Source organism: Peromyscus californicus, unplaced genomic scaffold, assembly GCF_007827085.1.
Source record: "Peromyscus californicus insignis strain IS unplaced genomic scaffold, ASM782708v3 Scaffold_17__1_contigs__length_78620276, whole genome shotgun sequence".
NCBI classification, from domain to species: domain Eukaryota; kingdom Metazoa; phylum Chordata; class Mammalia; order Rodentia; family Cricetidae; genus Peromyscus; species Peromyscus californicus.
Window position 1 is genome coordinate 64,102,370 of NW_026294469.1, and position 15,191 is coordinate 64,117,560.

Sequence of the window (15,191 nt, forward strand, 5' to 3'; positions counted from 1 at the left end):
TGAGTTGAAACTGTACAGGTGTTGTGTGTCTGCTGTGGAACTTGCCACTGTTGGCTGATCCAAAGCAAGTCCGTGGGAAGGACAGGCCTGCAGGGCTCTGTGCATGTGAGCGAGGGAGCACCTTTCAAGTTCGCCAACTGCTTCAGCAACACTTGGGTTGTCAGGGGAAGTGCCATAGTAGAAGTTTGTTTTCAGCTTTCTAGCTGGTTTTCCTCACGAAGAGTGGATGGGTGCAGGATTCCCCCTGGCTCATCACCTGGTAGGGAGGGGCTGTCTTTTCTCCCTAGGCTGGGAGTGAGCTGGGCAAGCCCGGCAGTGTTACCTGAGGCCCTGAGTCAGGCACTGACTCTCTATCACAGGTATACCATTGACCTTGCACCAGGACCCCCAGACCCCAGGGGTGTGGGGCCAGGCTTGTGGGTGAATGGCTGTGGTCCGGGGTGTGGGGCCAGGCTTGTGGGTGAATGGCTGTGGTCTGGGACCCTCTGCTGCCTGGGAGGTGAAAGTCATTTGAAAGCCCTGGGGGCAGGTTATGGGTCTTGAGAGCTGAAACTTTGGTGGCTGAGTTCATCACACACAGAATCCTCTATGCATCGGGGCAGCTGTGGGATGCTGGCTGTGGTCATGTCCTCCAGAGTCCGTGATATCCATAGTCTGGATGCTCCTATGAATTACATAAGGCCGTGAGTGCTCAGGACCATGCCTGGGATGCAGGAGTCCTCAGAAAATGAAGGGATGGCTGGGGATGGAGTCCCATGTGTGGGGACACTGGCTTCCTCATGTGGCTACTGTGAGTTGCCCTCTTAACCCTCTCTCTGCCCTAAGTCACCCCAAAACCAGTGGGCAGCCAGGAAAGGCAGGGCTCCAAGCTCAGGGAATTTACCTACACAGGGCTGATGTACCTCAGGCTTAGTAGTGTGCTGCTGTGAACCGAAGGCCTAGCCCCAAATCCATGTTAGAATTCTAACCCCTAGTATGGTAGCATTTGGAGGTACATCTTTTGGGGGGCAGTTATGTCACAAGAATAGACTCCTTAAGGATGGAGTTAGTATCTTTACAAAAGTCTCCTTTTCTGCCTACGTGGATGCATTGAGAAGTTGGTAGTCTGCAACCAGAAGAGTCCTCACATGAGCCTGCCCTGCTGGCACCTCATACGGCCAGAATTAAACTCCTGTTGTTCATAAGTCATCCAGTTCTATGGTGCTTTGTTATAGTAACTCAAATGGATGAAGCTAGGCTCGCTCATGGGGCCCACAAAAAAACGGTTTCTTTTAAAATTAGAATGAAAACTTAACTTTTAGGTTAAAGAAAATGGTTTAATAAATATTTGGTATATTTATCTTTATACTAACATAGCCATGAAAACCAGCTTGCACACCCTTCCCACAGAGGGGGTGGGCGGGCCTGTGGAAGGAAAAGTGCTTAGGGCCTATGAATGTCATAGACAGCCTCCAGTCAGGATTTATATTCTGTTGAACTCCAGTGACGTACTGGGCACTCCCCAACTCTAAATGTGCTTGCGCCCCACTTCCGTCACAGTGGCAAACCCCAGCACCACAATTTGAGGGGCGTGGCTACAAGATCCACGGTAGGTGTTTATTCTACCAGATCACCACTCTTCTCATGGCCAACATGATGCTGTACTCCCAGGGTGGCAGACAGTGGCTCCCAACCCCTGTTCTCAGGCACTCTCTCTGGAAAAGGAGCTCTCTAAGGTCAGGATTCTGGAAGTTGAGCTGTGTGGGTGTATTCTGTTTCAGCACATAGTTTGAAAACATTTCTAGCAATTTGGGTACTGACCTCACCCTTGAAGTGTCCACCCCACAGGGACTCTCTCATCTCCTGCCCACCTGAGAGCCACTGGCCTTTGGAAACTGGGACCCAGCAGGACACACTGTGCACATATATAAACAATGGACCCAAGCTTTGCAAGCTCCTCCCACCCCCATGCAGAAAGCCCAGATGGCCCTGGTCTCCACCAGCCTAGAGGGAAGTGTGGGGAACCTGCTCTGGGCCCATCTCAGCAGGCAGCTAGCTGCCCCTTTGTCTGAGTGACTGGCCTCTGCAGGGGACAGGGGGTGTGGCAGAAGGACAGCCAGCTTTCTGGCTATGGTAAAGGGCACATGGCCCTCAGGCTGGGCTTGGTTCTTACACTGCTTGCCGGCGGCTCATCTGTAAAACAGAGTCAGAATGGAGTCCAGCTCAGTGGGGAAGCTTCCTGAGGCTTTGGGTTCCATGTCCAGCACCACAGAAAAATTCAAAAAGGGCTGGCAAGATGGTTCAGCGGGGAGAGGTGCTTCTGGTGTAATTGTGGTAACCTGAGTTCAAGTCCCAGAACCTAAGTAAAGATGAAAGGAAAGGACAGACACCACAAAGCTGTCCTTTGACTTCCACACATGCACTGTAGCAAGCACACACACACACACACACACATGCACACACAGGCACACACAGACACACATGTATTACACATACACACACAAGCACACACAGTCACACACACATATACACACACATATACACACAGGCACACACACACACACACACACACACACACACACGCTCGCACAAAAGCAGACAACAAGAAACAATGAAAACAACAAGGGGCTGGAGAGATGCTTAGCCATTAAGAGCACTTGATCTCGCAGAGGACCACGGTTCTGTTCCTGGTACCCACATGGTAGCTCACGTTCATAACTCCAGTTCCAGGAGAGCTGATACCTTCTTCTGACCTCTGAGGCGCCAGGAACACATGTGGTGCACATACCATGCAGGCAAAACACTCAAATACACACAAGAAGATTAAAAATCTTAAACGAAAAACCAAGCAAGTCAAAACCATACACCATTTGTCTGTTTCACTGGACCAACTGAGAGCATCAGCCTATGGCAGAACCCCCGTTTCCCCGTCCAGTGTTCCCTCCTCTGTCTGCATCCTCTGCCTTAGTACCCAAAGGCTTTCCTAAGTCTTGTGGGGTGCGTTTTTCTAGATGATTCATTCAAAACGCAGTTTTCTTCTTTTGCCTTTCTCTAGCGCTGGGACAAATGTAACCTGCTCTTTACACTACAGAGGACACACAGCAGCGGAGATGGAAGTGAAAGGCAGGGTGGAACCATTTCTTATGTGGATGATAGGTTGCATGGGACTCGGTAATCTATACCCGTCTACACTGGCCTGTCACCCAGAATTGTCTGGGTGGAGTCCCGGGTCTGGACTCCCTTTTCCTCTCTGGGAGTCATCTTCAAACATTTTGCTTTTTGACCTCTCATCTCTGCTTCTTTATGCTTTCTCATACTTGTATATTGGCTGACAAAGATCTCAATCACTTAATTAAATCATTTCCTTCTACCCCGGTGGTGCGTGTTTGGTCATCTGCAGGCAGTGTAGTAGAGGCATGGACTCAGTCCCGAGCAATGGCTGAATCTCAACTTGTCCTCTCCAGACAGAGTTTCTCTGTGTAGTCCTGGCTGTCCTAGAACTTGCTCTATAGACCAGGCTGGGCTCAAACTCACAGAGATCTACCTGCCTCTGCCTCCTGAGTGCTGGGATTAAAGGCATGTGCCACCACAGTCTGGCTGAGTCGCAGGCTTACAAAAAGTCATTGCCAAATGCTATGAGGACATTTCCTGGGATGGGGGTAGGTCTAGGGGATGGTTAAATTGGCAGCAAACCAAAGCTATCACAAAAGCCATTTTCTTCAGGAAATTCCACCACCCTGGCTTGGCCTCAGAGCTTAGCTTTTAGATACAGAAGTCCCATTCCTCTCTGGACATTATCTTGCATAAGCTCTTTCTCAACCTCTTCAGACCCTAGAGTCTGCTCCTGCCCTGCATGGCAGCCAGGCAATCAGGACTCTCCTCACCAGCTCGCAGTCTGGGCTGGTCTCTTCTGAGACTCCCATCTGTACCAGCTGAGGCACAAAAGGCTTGGGCAAAGATTACCATTGCCGAGCTCAATACAGAAAAGACTCGGGGACACTTTTGGTTTTGGTATCATTTATGTATTTATTTTTTTTAAACCCACTTGTAGTTTGGGTTCAGCTGGGAAGCAGGACATACGGGTGGGGGGAAGGGGATGGCGTGAGCAAGATTGGCCCATAGCTTTGGCGGGAAGCTCCAGACCCTGCTCCAGGGAGGTAGGTCCTGTTGTCAGGTTCCCAGCTGGTTCAGGTGAGGTGCCAGATCTTCTGGTGCAAATGTCCGAAGCAGAGGAGAGTTCCATTCTCTCCAACCCACCTCCTCAAAGACCCAGTCAGGTTTCCCAACACAGTGCCAGGCAGCGGAGGGACATCACGCCATGGGCAGGCCTGAGTGTCTGGGACAAGGAACGCTGGCTGACTTCTGATGCCAGACAACAGCCTCGGAGGTGGTTAACTAGAGTCTGCCATCTAGAATGGCCCCCAAGGAGCTGCTTCTCTTGGCTCCTGGGCTGTCCGGGCTCCGTCCCTGCAACTGCCCCGGGTGCAACCAGTGGTATACTTCCCCCACCCTTCAGACAAAATAAAATAAAATACAATAAAAATTAGAATAAATACCAACGGGGTCAACATTTACATTTACACAGATAGACAAGATGATCCCCAAACTGTAAAGGTTGACAGACTGGATAAGGAAGAAGGCATGGATGAAGACGGTTTTGGGGTGGGGTGGGGCGCATGTTCCCCGTGGGTGATGGGGAGGCTCCTGGCCTTGTCCAGGGGAGCTTGGGAGTTCTGCAGGAGCTGTGGTCCCAGAGCTTAGGCAATATGGCCAGTTCATGAGGAGGCCAGTGACAAGCAGGTCCCTTGAGAGGAAAACAAGGACCAACTGGTACTGACAGGCCGGGGAGCCTGAAAAGGCTCGACATCAGATCATGGCCCGAGAGAGAGGAGACAGCCAGACACCTAGCTTTGCCTCCCGTTCATTCATTCAGAAGCGGGCTTTGATATGCCGTTCCCCTGGCGGCAGAGGCGGCTCTGGCCTGGGGAGAAGTCAGGGGTCTGTGGGTGCCTGCATTTCCCCCACTTCCTGCCTGAGCAGTCTCCCACAGGAAGCTACTCAGACTTGGAGATTTTAGGCTTTACTGTTGTTTCTTTAAAAAATAAATTAAAAAAAAAAAAAAGGTTTTCTTTCCATGTCTGAAAAAGTAGCAGGGTTCTGCATTTACAACAGACAGACAAACAGCCGACGTGTCATATCAGGATGGGCCGGGAAGTGCTTTCAAGCAACTAGGCAAACAGTAAGTCTGGAGCCACTGGGACACAACGTGTAATTAAAAATATATTTATATATGTATACATATTTATATCTTGCATCTTCATACTGGTCCTCCAGGCCCTCGAAGGGGCTGCTCTTGAGGCAAGACCCCCAATAGGCCATTAAGAAGGAGCTGCTTTAGGTCCACGGTACCCACAAAGCCATGGTCTCTGCCTCTACACAGTGTTTGGGAGCCCCTGTATATGAACCCAGTAAGGAGTCTAGGACACCTCCCCTACTCCTGTGACTTGAATCCCCACCATCAGCCTCTCTCTTCCTCATGGTCCTGCTTCATTCTTAGCAGATGCTTATGTCCATACGTGTGTGCGCATGCGCACACACTCACATACACCACCCTATGGACACCTGGGAAGCAGGCCCCGTGCAAGCTCACCTGTGGCTCCCTGAAACTGCAGGGAGCAGGTGCCTGTGGACCTGGGCTGCCCAACTCTACAAGAGCACGATTTCCCTGGCGTCTCCTTTGTGCATCTTATCTGCCCTGTTCTTCCCACAACATCACCTGTGGGGCTTGTAGCGTCCCCTGGGCTCCAGGCTCAGCCTATGGGCTGGAATGGGGAACAAGGCAGCCAGAAGCAGAGAAGAGAAAGATGGGGAAGAGGACAGGGAGAGGAAAGAGATCAAAGCTGGGGTGGCCATTGACCTCTATTCCCTCTTCCCAGCAGAACCTTTAGAGGCCCTATCTTGGGACCAGAAGATTTCACTTGGGGACAGCCAGAGCGAATTAGGGAACTCTTCCTTCTCCACTTCCCCTTCTGCTCTTCTAGACTTGAGAGAATTAAGAGAGATCTTCCTCACTTTCATTCTAGCCAGTCTGATTTGACTAGGAAGCCTCAAGAGCAGTGGTTCTCAACCTTCCTATGCTGCGACCCTCTAATGCAGGTCCTCATGTTGGGGTGACTCCCAACCATAAAATTATTTTCGTTGCTACTTCATGACTGTAATTTTGCTACTGTTATGAATTGTAACGTAAATATCTGATACGCAGGATGTCTGATACACAACCCCTGTGAAAGGGTCATTTGGGGGTCTCAACCCACAGGTTGAGAACCACTGCTCAAGAGCCTCCAACACTGGGAAGCCACTGGGCTTGGACACGTTCCGGGGGATCCTCAAAACATGGGTTCCCACTTCCCAGAGATGAGGCAGAGCAGCCACCAGGTACCACCCAGAGACCAGCCTCTTGGACTTAGCCGTATCCTCCTCTCTAGCCATCATAGAAGGGGTTGCTCCCTGGGACCAAAGCCTTTCAAGAAATCCTAGCTCTGTTTCTAGCCTGAAGAACTCCATCTGGCTGGCTGCCTGGTCACCTACCAAACTGTCCCAGTCATGACCCAAGGATTTCCCCTCTCCCTAACAGCCTCGGAGGCTGTTCTAGGTCTTGCTTGGGATGAGGCGAGGGCGAGGTACAGCCCATGAGTGAGGCTCCAAGACCCATGAAGCCAGCAGCAGCTCTTCCTCCAGAGGCTCCTTGGAACAAGACTTGCATTTGGTTTTCATTTGCCAGCTTCGGTTCTGGCCCTGCTCGTCCTGATGGGGGCCAGGGCAGGTCCTAAGGCAGTCCAGGAGACAGTATCAGCCCTTTGGAAGCTAGCAGTGGACAAGAGCAGAGGCACTGCAGGGCAGGGGCCCCGGGAACGCACGATTCCAGGGGGGACCCCCATTGGGGCAGAAGTTTCCAATTACTAGCTGGCTACTGACAAGCTGTTTGTGGCTAGATTCTTTCCAGAGGGGGCAGGGTTTGATCTCCCACTAATCAGGGGGTCCTTGAGGGGACGACTGTGTGATCACATTGAGGGCGTGTTCATTGAGAAGAGAGACTTCAAAGCCATCGACTTTTGAAAAAAATAAAATAAAAGGGCGCAAGTTGAGCTGTGAGTCCCAGCTCCCTTCTCTGCCTGAGGGAGCAGCAGGCCCTGGGGCTGGAGGCTGCGGGGCGGGGGGGGGGGGGGGGGGGGTCAGAGGAAGAAGCACGAAGGTTAGAGGGGGGGCAAAAAAGCTTTTCCCCCAGTTCCACTGGGGCTGACAAAGGCTGTCAATTATGGGCGGCTGGTGGGGACCGTGCCTGCCTTTGTCCTCCCAGACATCTGCTACGCGCTGCCTGCTGCCAGTTGGCGAGTGCGGCCGACAGCACGTGGGAACAATGAGAGCCATCTCGACCCACTTTTTCAGCCTTCAGCCGTCCTGGCTGACCCAAGCGGTGGCCAGAGGTGTGGGAGGCTTGCAAGGCAGCTGGAGACAGTGAGGAGCGGCGGCAGAGACTCCTCCCATAAAGCTCTGGGGGGGGGGATGGGTTGGAAGGCAGGGGGCGGGGAGGACCAGAGCTCAGGAGAGCAAGGGCGGGTGACCACCAGGACAAAGAAACATGCGTCCCTTGGTGCGAGCCGCCACATGCTCAGGCTGGGGAGGCTGCATAGGGGAGCTCTTCCGAGGCATCCAATCCCCTCCTCGGCTGGTTCCAGACTGGCCACTGTTGCTGCCTGCCTGCCTCCCTGCTCATTTCTTTTTCCCGCCAGGGCCACCCCTGTCCTTTCGCCTGTCCATCTGGCCCCGTGGACCAGGGCCCCAGCTGCCTATGGGCTGCCTGCCAGGCCCCTTTGTCTGTCAGGCTGTCAGTTTCTGGATGGTCCTGTTGTAGTACTGCGTGATGGGGGGCGTCAAAGGGTTCCAGCTGTTGGCGTGGAGCTCGATGACCTCCAGGAGCAGGGACCGGGTTAGCATGGACTCTGAGGGGCATAGCATCTTATCTCGGGCGCTGGCTAGGAGCTCCGTCATCATCTCAGGCAGCTGCTCCTCCAGCAGCCGGCCTGTGCTTTGTAGCTGTGGGTGAAAAGTGTGGTCAGGATGAGACTTGGACCCCATGATATGCACTCCCACCGCCACCCCCCCACCCCCCACCCCGAATCCTTGGCTAGGTAGGCTGGAGGCAAGGACCAAAAAGATCCGGATTGTCCTAGGGACATGCAGATCCAGGCAGGAATAGCCAACGGTGAGATGCTAAATTTAACAACCATCTGCCAGCAGGAATGCCGGGAGCCAGGATATTGCCTGCTGCCCAGGCCTGACATCAACTTATTAGCAACTCACCTCTTGTGTCTGCTTCCCCAGAACCTCTCCTCCTGCAGGAAGCTTTCCCTGACTACACTTGGCCCCTCACTTGACCCCATGGTCTGCTCCCTTGGGAGATCAGGTATCTCTGTGGTAATTGCCATTCTCCAGGTATTTCTCTGGGAACAGATTAGTGATCGGTACTTATGTGTGTCTGTGTGGAACAGGAGGGGACACGGGGTCTTTTTTCTAACTCCAAACCTACCCCTAGCTCCAAAACTGACCTCTGCCCACATCTGTAATGATAGGTAGGAGAGAAATATGAACTGAAGTAGAAGGCCAGTCAGGTGATCTTGGGAGAGCCATCAATTTCGAGGGGAGGGGTGGACAAACCGGGCCAGGAGAAGTTCTCATCTTTGACTTCTGGCTAACAACTCCTGCAGGTCCCTTCTCATATAATCTGAACCCTCATTGCCACCGCACCCTGGCCTTGTCACAAAGCCTTTCCTGACCTCTGGGACCCACCCTGACCTCCCTCCCCTGATTTCCATGGATATATACTCTGTATGCACATTCTTCCCATACATTCCCCAGGCACTGTGCGTGTGCCGGCCTTGAAGCCATCTGAAGGAATGACCTCGTCCTATCTTTCCCTCAAATCTTCCCAAGCACCCAGGCAGGTGCCCTGCTGGAGCCCAACAAATAAACTTCATGACCATCCCATCCAACCAAGACTGCTGTGCAGGCTCTTGGCACTTAGAAGCTCCTGTGTGCCACCCTGAGTGACTCTGGGCTATTTGTAGAGGGCAAGGATTTGCCCCAGAACCCAGCTAGCCTTGGAAGGAAGATTCTAGAAGTTCCAGTGTTCAGTGGCTGCACCTTGAGATCAAGAGCCTTCCAAGAGGCTAAGCCAGTGTAGGAGATTCAATCAAGCATTTGGCACCTTCTCCTAATTACATGCCATGGAAGTGAAGGGAGATCTTTGGGGACAGCAGGTCACCTGCAACGTCTTAAGTCATTAGTGTGGCATGTCCGATCCAAATAAGGGGAGGTCTTGGGACAGGGAAGTGGCCAGTGCCAGCCTGTATTGATTCCTCTCGAGAACAATCCATGACCAGCTCCACAGCCATCCCCCACTGCTCCACTGGTGAACAAGTGACTCTTGTTCCCTCAACTGCGAGGCCCGAGGGCACAGGCATCTGGGGTTAGGCCGTCTGAGCCCACAGCTCACCTCCATGGAGCAGCACAGGACAGCATCTTCCTTCACATCCTGAGACTGCAAGAGCTGTAGAAAAGAGGACAGGGAAGGAAATGGTCAGGCCCAGCATCAGCTGCTAGCCTGGCAGGTGGGCCGCCGTCCTGCTCATTCCTGACCCAGCTTCTGCGCTGCTGCTGACCAATCTCTGTACTGGGTCAGGATCCAGGGCCTGGCTATGGGAGAGAGTTCAGCCATCTAACCATCTTCTCCACGGGTGCAACACTGCAAACTCAAAGCCAGCTGTGACCCATCCACAGTGAGTGCTTTTTAACCAAGGCTATGGCCAGGCTTCCTTGACCATATCCTACCAGGTTTTCCTCTACCTATACAACCTGTCCTCTCAATGTCTCTCTTTAGAAATTGAGGCACAACTCGTCTAACATAAAATTTACCATTAAAAAAATTTTTTTGAGACAGAAGCTCATGTGTCCCAAGATGGCCTTGAATTTGCTATGTAATTGAGGATGACCTCCAATTCCTGATACCCCTGTCTCTATTGCCTAAGTTTTGGTATTAAAGGTGTGTACCACCATGTCTTGACTTTTTTTTCATTTGAGACAGGGTTTCATACTACAGTGCAAGGTGGCCTCAGACTAGCCATCCTCCTGCCTCAGCCTCCCCAATGCTGAGATCACAGGTGCAGATGTTACATTTGGCTCAAATTCAGCATTTTCAGTATATAACTGCATGCCTCACACGCATCTCAGTTCTGTTTCCGCTCTCTGTACTTTTGTCCCTGGAGACTCTAGGCCACCCCATAACCACAGACCTCACTATTCTACCCTACTCAGGCCCCTCCCACACATGACTCTTCTGATAGGCTTCCTCCTAGTGGTCTGGTGTGTAACTGATTGCCCCTATCCGGTCCCCACTGACATCTCTCTGTGGCCCCTGACGTCTGTATCTTCTTGTGTGTCTGTTGTCTTTTTTCCTCCATCAGAAACGAAGCTCAATACGTTCAGGGCCTAATTTGTTCACCATTGTCCCCAGCCCCTGGCACAGGTGCTTAGTCAACAGAAAATATTTGCCAATAAGAGTCTTTGGGAAGGAGGAAGAAAGCCTGGCAAGCCGGTAGTGTCTGCGGGAGGCAAAAGAAGTGCCATTTTAAGAGGACACTGTCTTCAGGGCAGTGACGCATATCGCCTTGAGAAGGTGACAGTGAGAGAGATGTGAATAGCACCATCTCACACACCTCTCTCATCAGGAAGGACATGGTGCAGAATTACAACCCATGCCTCTGCAAACACACAGCTCATGTCCAGTGCCATCTAGGGCAGCATTTCTCAACCTGTGGGTCATGACTCCCCTGGGTAGTCGAATGACTCCTTCACAGGGGTCGCATATCAGATATTCTGCATATCAGATATTCACATTATGATTCATAAGAGTAGCAAAATTATAGTTATGAAGTATCAATGAAAACAGTTTTGTGGTTGGGGGTCACCACAACATGAGGAACTGTATTAAGGGACTGTAGCGTTAGGAAAGTTGAGAACCAGTGCTCTAGGGTAACATGGTGCTAATCAACAACTTCGTAGCCCCTGACTCAGCATGGTTTCTAGGACTTCCTTCTGAGCATGCACCCACACACATTATACAATATACCTATTATCTACTTCATTCTATAGAGCCAAGGACAGACAGTGGCTCGGACACCTGAGACATCTACACAGAGGACTGTGTAGACACAGCGGTCTCTTCCCTCCACACTGCTGTCTGCCGCTGGAATTCTCTTGACTTTTGTCCCAAGGCTGCAAATCCTTATAGAGAGCCCAGGAGGCTTTTACCCAGCTAGTGTCCTGGAGGTGTTCTGAGAGCCACACATGGGTCTCTCATCTGGATGACTCAGGAAACCAGAGCAAAGATTAGGAAACATGGTCCGGAAGAAATTGAGGGGGGTGGCATTTCACCTTGGAGGCCAGCATGCCATCTAGCCCACTCCAGCAGGAGCTGATTCCAAGGTCTGGAAGGGTCTAGTGACCTCTGGGTTGGAGGCAGAGATATGCCTGCTTTCGTTTCCACCACAGGGAAGATGGAGGCTAGCATAAGGTGAGCTCTGCATAGCTCTGGAACCCCTGCTGTGGCGAACATCCCTCATGTGCCCCCCACTCCCCATGAGGGTAGGGGCTAGCCGGAGAAAATCTTTAAACCAAAAATGGCTGGCTGGGTAGGGTGATGCACACCTGTAATATCAGCACTTGCTGTGGCAGGGGGATGTTGAGTTTAAGGCCAGTTTGGGCTACACAGTGAGAGTCTACCTCAAAACAAACAAAAATCACAAATCAAATTGCTGTAGAAATTACAATAAATAAATAAAATGCTATAGAAATTACAAGGAAGGCAGAAGATGAGGTTTCTAGGGGTGGGAACTGGAGACTGTGTGTGTGTGTGTGGGGGGGGGTGTTGGCCACTGTGTAGGGAGGAAGAGACACTGGGGTCTGGAGGCAAGTGAAAGGCAGGCTCACTGTGCATCATTTGAAGGCTGTTGTGGTAGCTACTCGAGGCAGGTTTCTCAGGGCACATGCAGGTGTGTGCCCGGGTCATGTTTGGTCCTAAGGTCCTTAAGAGTCTACCAGGCAGGCCATGGTGGTGGTGGCAGCGCACGACATTAATCCCAGCACTCGGGAGGCAGAAGCAGTTGGATCTCTGTGAGTTCAAGGCCAGCCTGGGCTACAGAGTGAATTACAGGAAAGGCGCCAAAACTACACGGAGAAACCCTGTCTCAGAAAAAAAAAAAATCCCAATTTTGGGGCTGGAGAGATGGCTCAGCGGTTAAGAGCACTGGCTGCTCTCCTGGAAGATCCGGGTTCAATTCCCAGCACCCACATGGCAGCTCACAACTGTCTCTAACTCCAATTCCAGGGGATCTGACACCTTCATATCAATGCACATAAAATAAAGTTAAATAAATAAATTGTTTAAAAAAAAAAGTATGCCAGGTTTAGTGACAAGTGAGACAATGTTATAGGAAATTCCTCAAAAAGTCAGGGCCTGAGAAGCAGTGACTACTGTGAGACACGCTGTCCCTACTACCCCTGGAAAGTGGCCTTCCCCACTTCCGGGGACGCTGCAGGGAAAGCCGCATGCAGCTTTGAGGTCTGTTGGCAGAGTGCTGTGACCCCTGAGCCAACAGCTCCTCCTCATCTCCTCTTCTACCCAGGGCCCGCTTGCCTGCCTTTGGCCTTCTGTGACAGGATGAGGCGCCGCTGTCTTTCTGTCCATGTTCCTTCCTTTATTCCTCTACTCTTTTCCTATTATCTATGCGAGTGTACTATGTCCCTGGCTCCCTAAAGACGGCTGTACCACTTCTACCCCTCCAGGGCATGTGTCCCTCGCTTGGGACAGGGAAGACTGCTCAGGACTCCCAAGCAGAGCTGTGGGAGGGTTCTTTCTTCTAACCTTATCTCTTACTCGGCTGTTGGGAAAGTCTGTGCTTAGCCAAAAACCACATCGTGTGACAGGCCCTGCTGCACAGGCCTGCTGGGCTTTCTCGAGGAGGTTCCTGAGAGCTGTGTCTTCACCGTGACTGTGTACAGAGAGGACAGGAAGGAGAGGATGGGGAGGCGCCTCAATTCGTGAAGTGCCTGCCTCGCAAGCAGGAGGGCCTGAGTTGGAGCCCCAGACCCTGGGTAAAAATGCCAAGTTCAACTGGGGCACATTTGTAATGTCAGCCCTGGAGAGGCAGAGACAGGAGCTGGGGTTCGATGGCCTATTGGTCTAGCCTAATTAATTAGTGAGCTCCAGGTTCACTTAAAGAACTTGCCTTGCCAGGGGTGGGGTGGGGGTGGTGGGGGTAGTGGGGATGGCACACGCCTTTAATCCCAGCACTCGTGAGGCAGAGGCAGGCAGATCTCTGTGAGTTCGAGGCCAGCCTTGTCTACAGAGCGAGATCCAGGACAGGCTCCAAAACTACACAGAGAAATTCTGTCTCAAAAAATAAAAACAAACAAAAAAAGAACTTGCCTCAAAAAATAAGGAAGAAGACATCTGACCTGCTCATCCCTTAGATGCAGACTGACTTCTTGATGTTGGACATAGATGCCTAGACCCTTTAGTGATGACTACAGAAACAGTTTCTTCAACTTCCTTCTTTGACCTCTGAGGGTGCCTTGCTCTGCTCCATGGATAGTCGGGAAGTCCCCACTTACTTCTTTTCGTGGTAACAAGAGGCTTGCCTGTCTCATTCAGTGAGGGGCCCCTCCCCGGAACCCCTTTGTGTATATCCTCCCAGGTTGAGCAGACCCATCAGTGGCTCCCTAGTATCCACTTCTGGACTTCCCCTCTGTGGTTATCATAGACATCCTTCCAAGTGCAGAGCCTTTCTATTCTTCCACCTTGGCCCAGAGTTCCTGTTTCGTGTTCCATTTCTCTAAGTCTACGTTCCCAAAGGGACAGCTAGGTTCTGGATAAGAGAAGCCTGTTTGTATGTTGAGGGGCCAAGTACTTCTCTTATTTATGTATATTCTACTTGAGATTTTTCAGGAGATAGTTGCTTGAACTCAAAGATTAATCTCTAAAAGGAGCAGCCACTTGAGTAGACATAAGTCTTGTATGCTTCTTCATGGCTGTGTAGTAGTCAAAGGCAGAGAAACCCAAGTGTCTATCACTGGGGAAAAGGACAAACAAACAATCCATCTCTACAAGGGAATATTATTCAGCTCTAAAAGGAATTGTGCCATGTTCCATCACTTCAATGAACCTTCGAGACACTGCTAAAGGAAAGTAGCCTGGCACAAAAGAACAAATACAGTATGATTCTATGTAGATGAGGGACTGAGAACACACAAATTCATAGAGGCAGAAAGCAGATGGCTAGCAGGAACTGGAACATGGGATGGGGAGCTATTCAGTGGAGACAGGTTTTCTACTGGGGAAACATAAAGACTGGGGAGCAGGTAGGGATGATTACAGAGCAATTTGAATGGGCTTAATACTGTAAAAGTACACTTAAAATGGTAAATATTATGTTATATGTATTTTACTGCAACAAAACTGGCTATTTTTTTTTTTTTTTAAAAGACAGTGACCAGAGCAGTACCCTCTGGGAGAATAGACTGTCCTTCTGAGCCACCACTCTTAGAAAGAAGGGCTGCATCAGTGGAGGACCAGCGTGGTCCAGTCTTGGGCGGGGAAGAGGTTACCCCTCATACAAGTCTTTGGCATAGAGAGGGATGTGGGCGGGCTGGGGCAAGCAAGCCACCCGCACCCTTCACCATGAAATGTGTTTCTTGGACGAGAATCCAAGGCAATTGTACGAGCCCACACAGTGTTTGTTAGGAAGCGAACGCATTCCTGTGCTATTGTCTCTGCCGGAGCCTTGTTGTGGGCACACCCATCACATCCTCCCTCAGGGAGAAGAAGCTGAGGTGCTCCAGCCAGGCTGTGGGAGGCCTGACAGTAACTAGAGAAAGAGCATCCCCGAATCCCCGGGGAAGGGCCATGGGGCATGGGCATGCTGCCCAAGGCGTGCCCAGGATGGAACCAGGCTGGCTTTTGGGATGCCACCCAGCAGGGAGAGAAAGAGGGTGCTGACGGAAGGAACTGTGGGACTGCCTTGATGGGTTGGGAGGGGTGAGCAAGGAGACCACAGCTCTGTGTCTCACTAGATGGGGTGTCAACCTGAGGCATGCTG

The 15,191-nt window shown here is 51.4% G+C and overlaps 1 protein-coding gene across 5 annotated transcripts in view; it reads right to left on the reverse strand.

Annotated features, from left to right (window-relative positions):
* Positions 1-3,979: 3,979 nt before the first annotated feature.
* The window catches only part of Ctif (cap binding complex dependent translation initiation factor), a 271,640-nt gene continuing 260,428 nt past the window's right edge, over positions 3,980-15,191 (reverse strand). For all 5 annotated transcript variants that reach the window (XM_052742568.1, XM_052742565.1, XM_052742564.1 and 2 more), the window contains exons 11-12: positions 9,533-9,586; positions 3,980-8,073 (exon numbers count right to left, since the gene is read on the reverse strand). In XM_052742568.1, the coding sequence (XP_052598528.1) occupies positions 7,858-8,073; positions 9,533-9,586 (270 nt within the window). In that variant the 3' untranslated portion in view covers positions 3,980-7,857. The remainder of the gene's footprint in view (positions 8,074-9,532; positions 9,587-15,191) is intronic.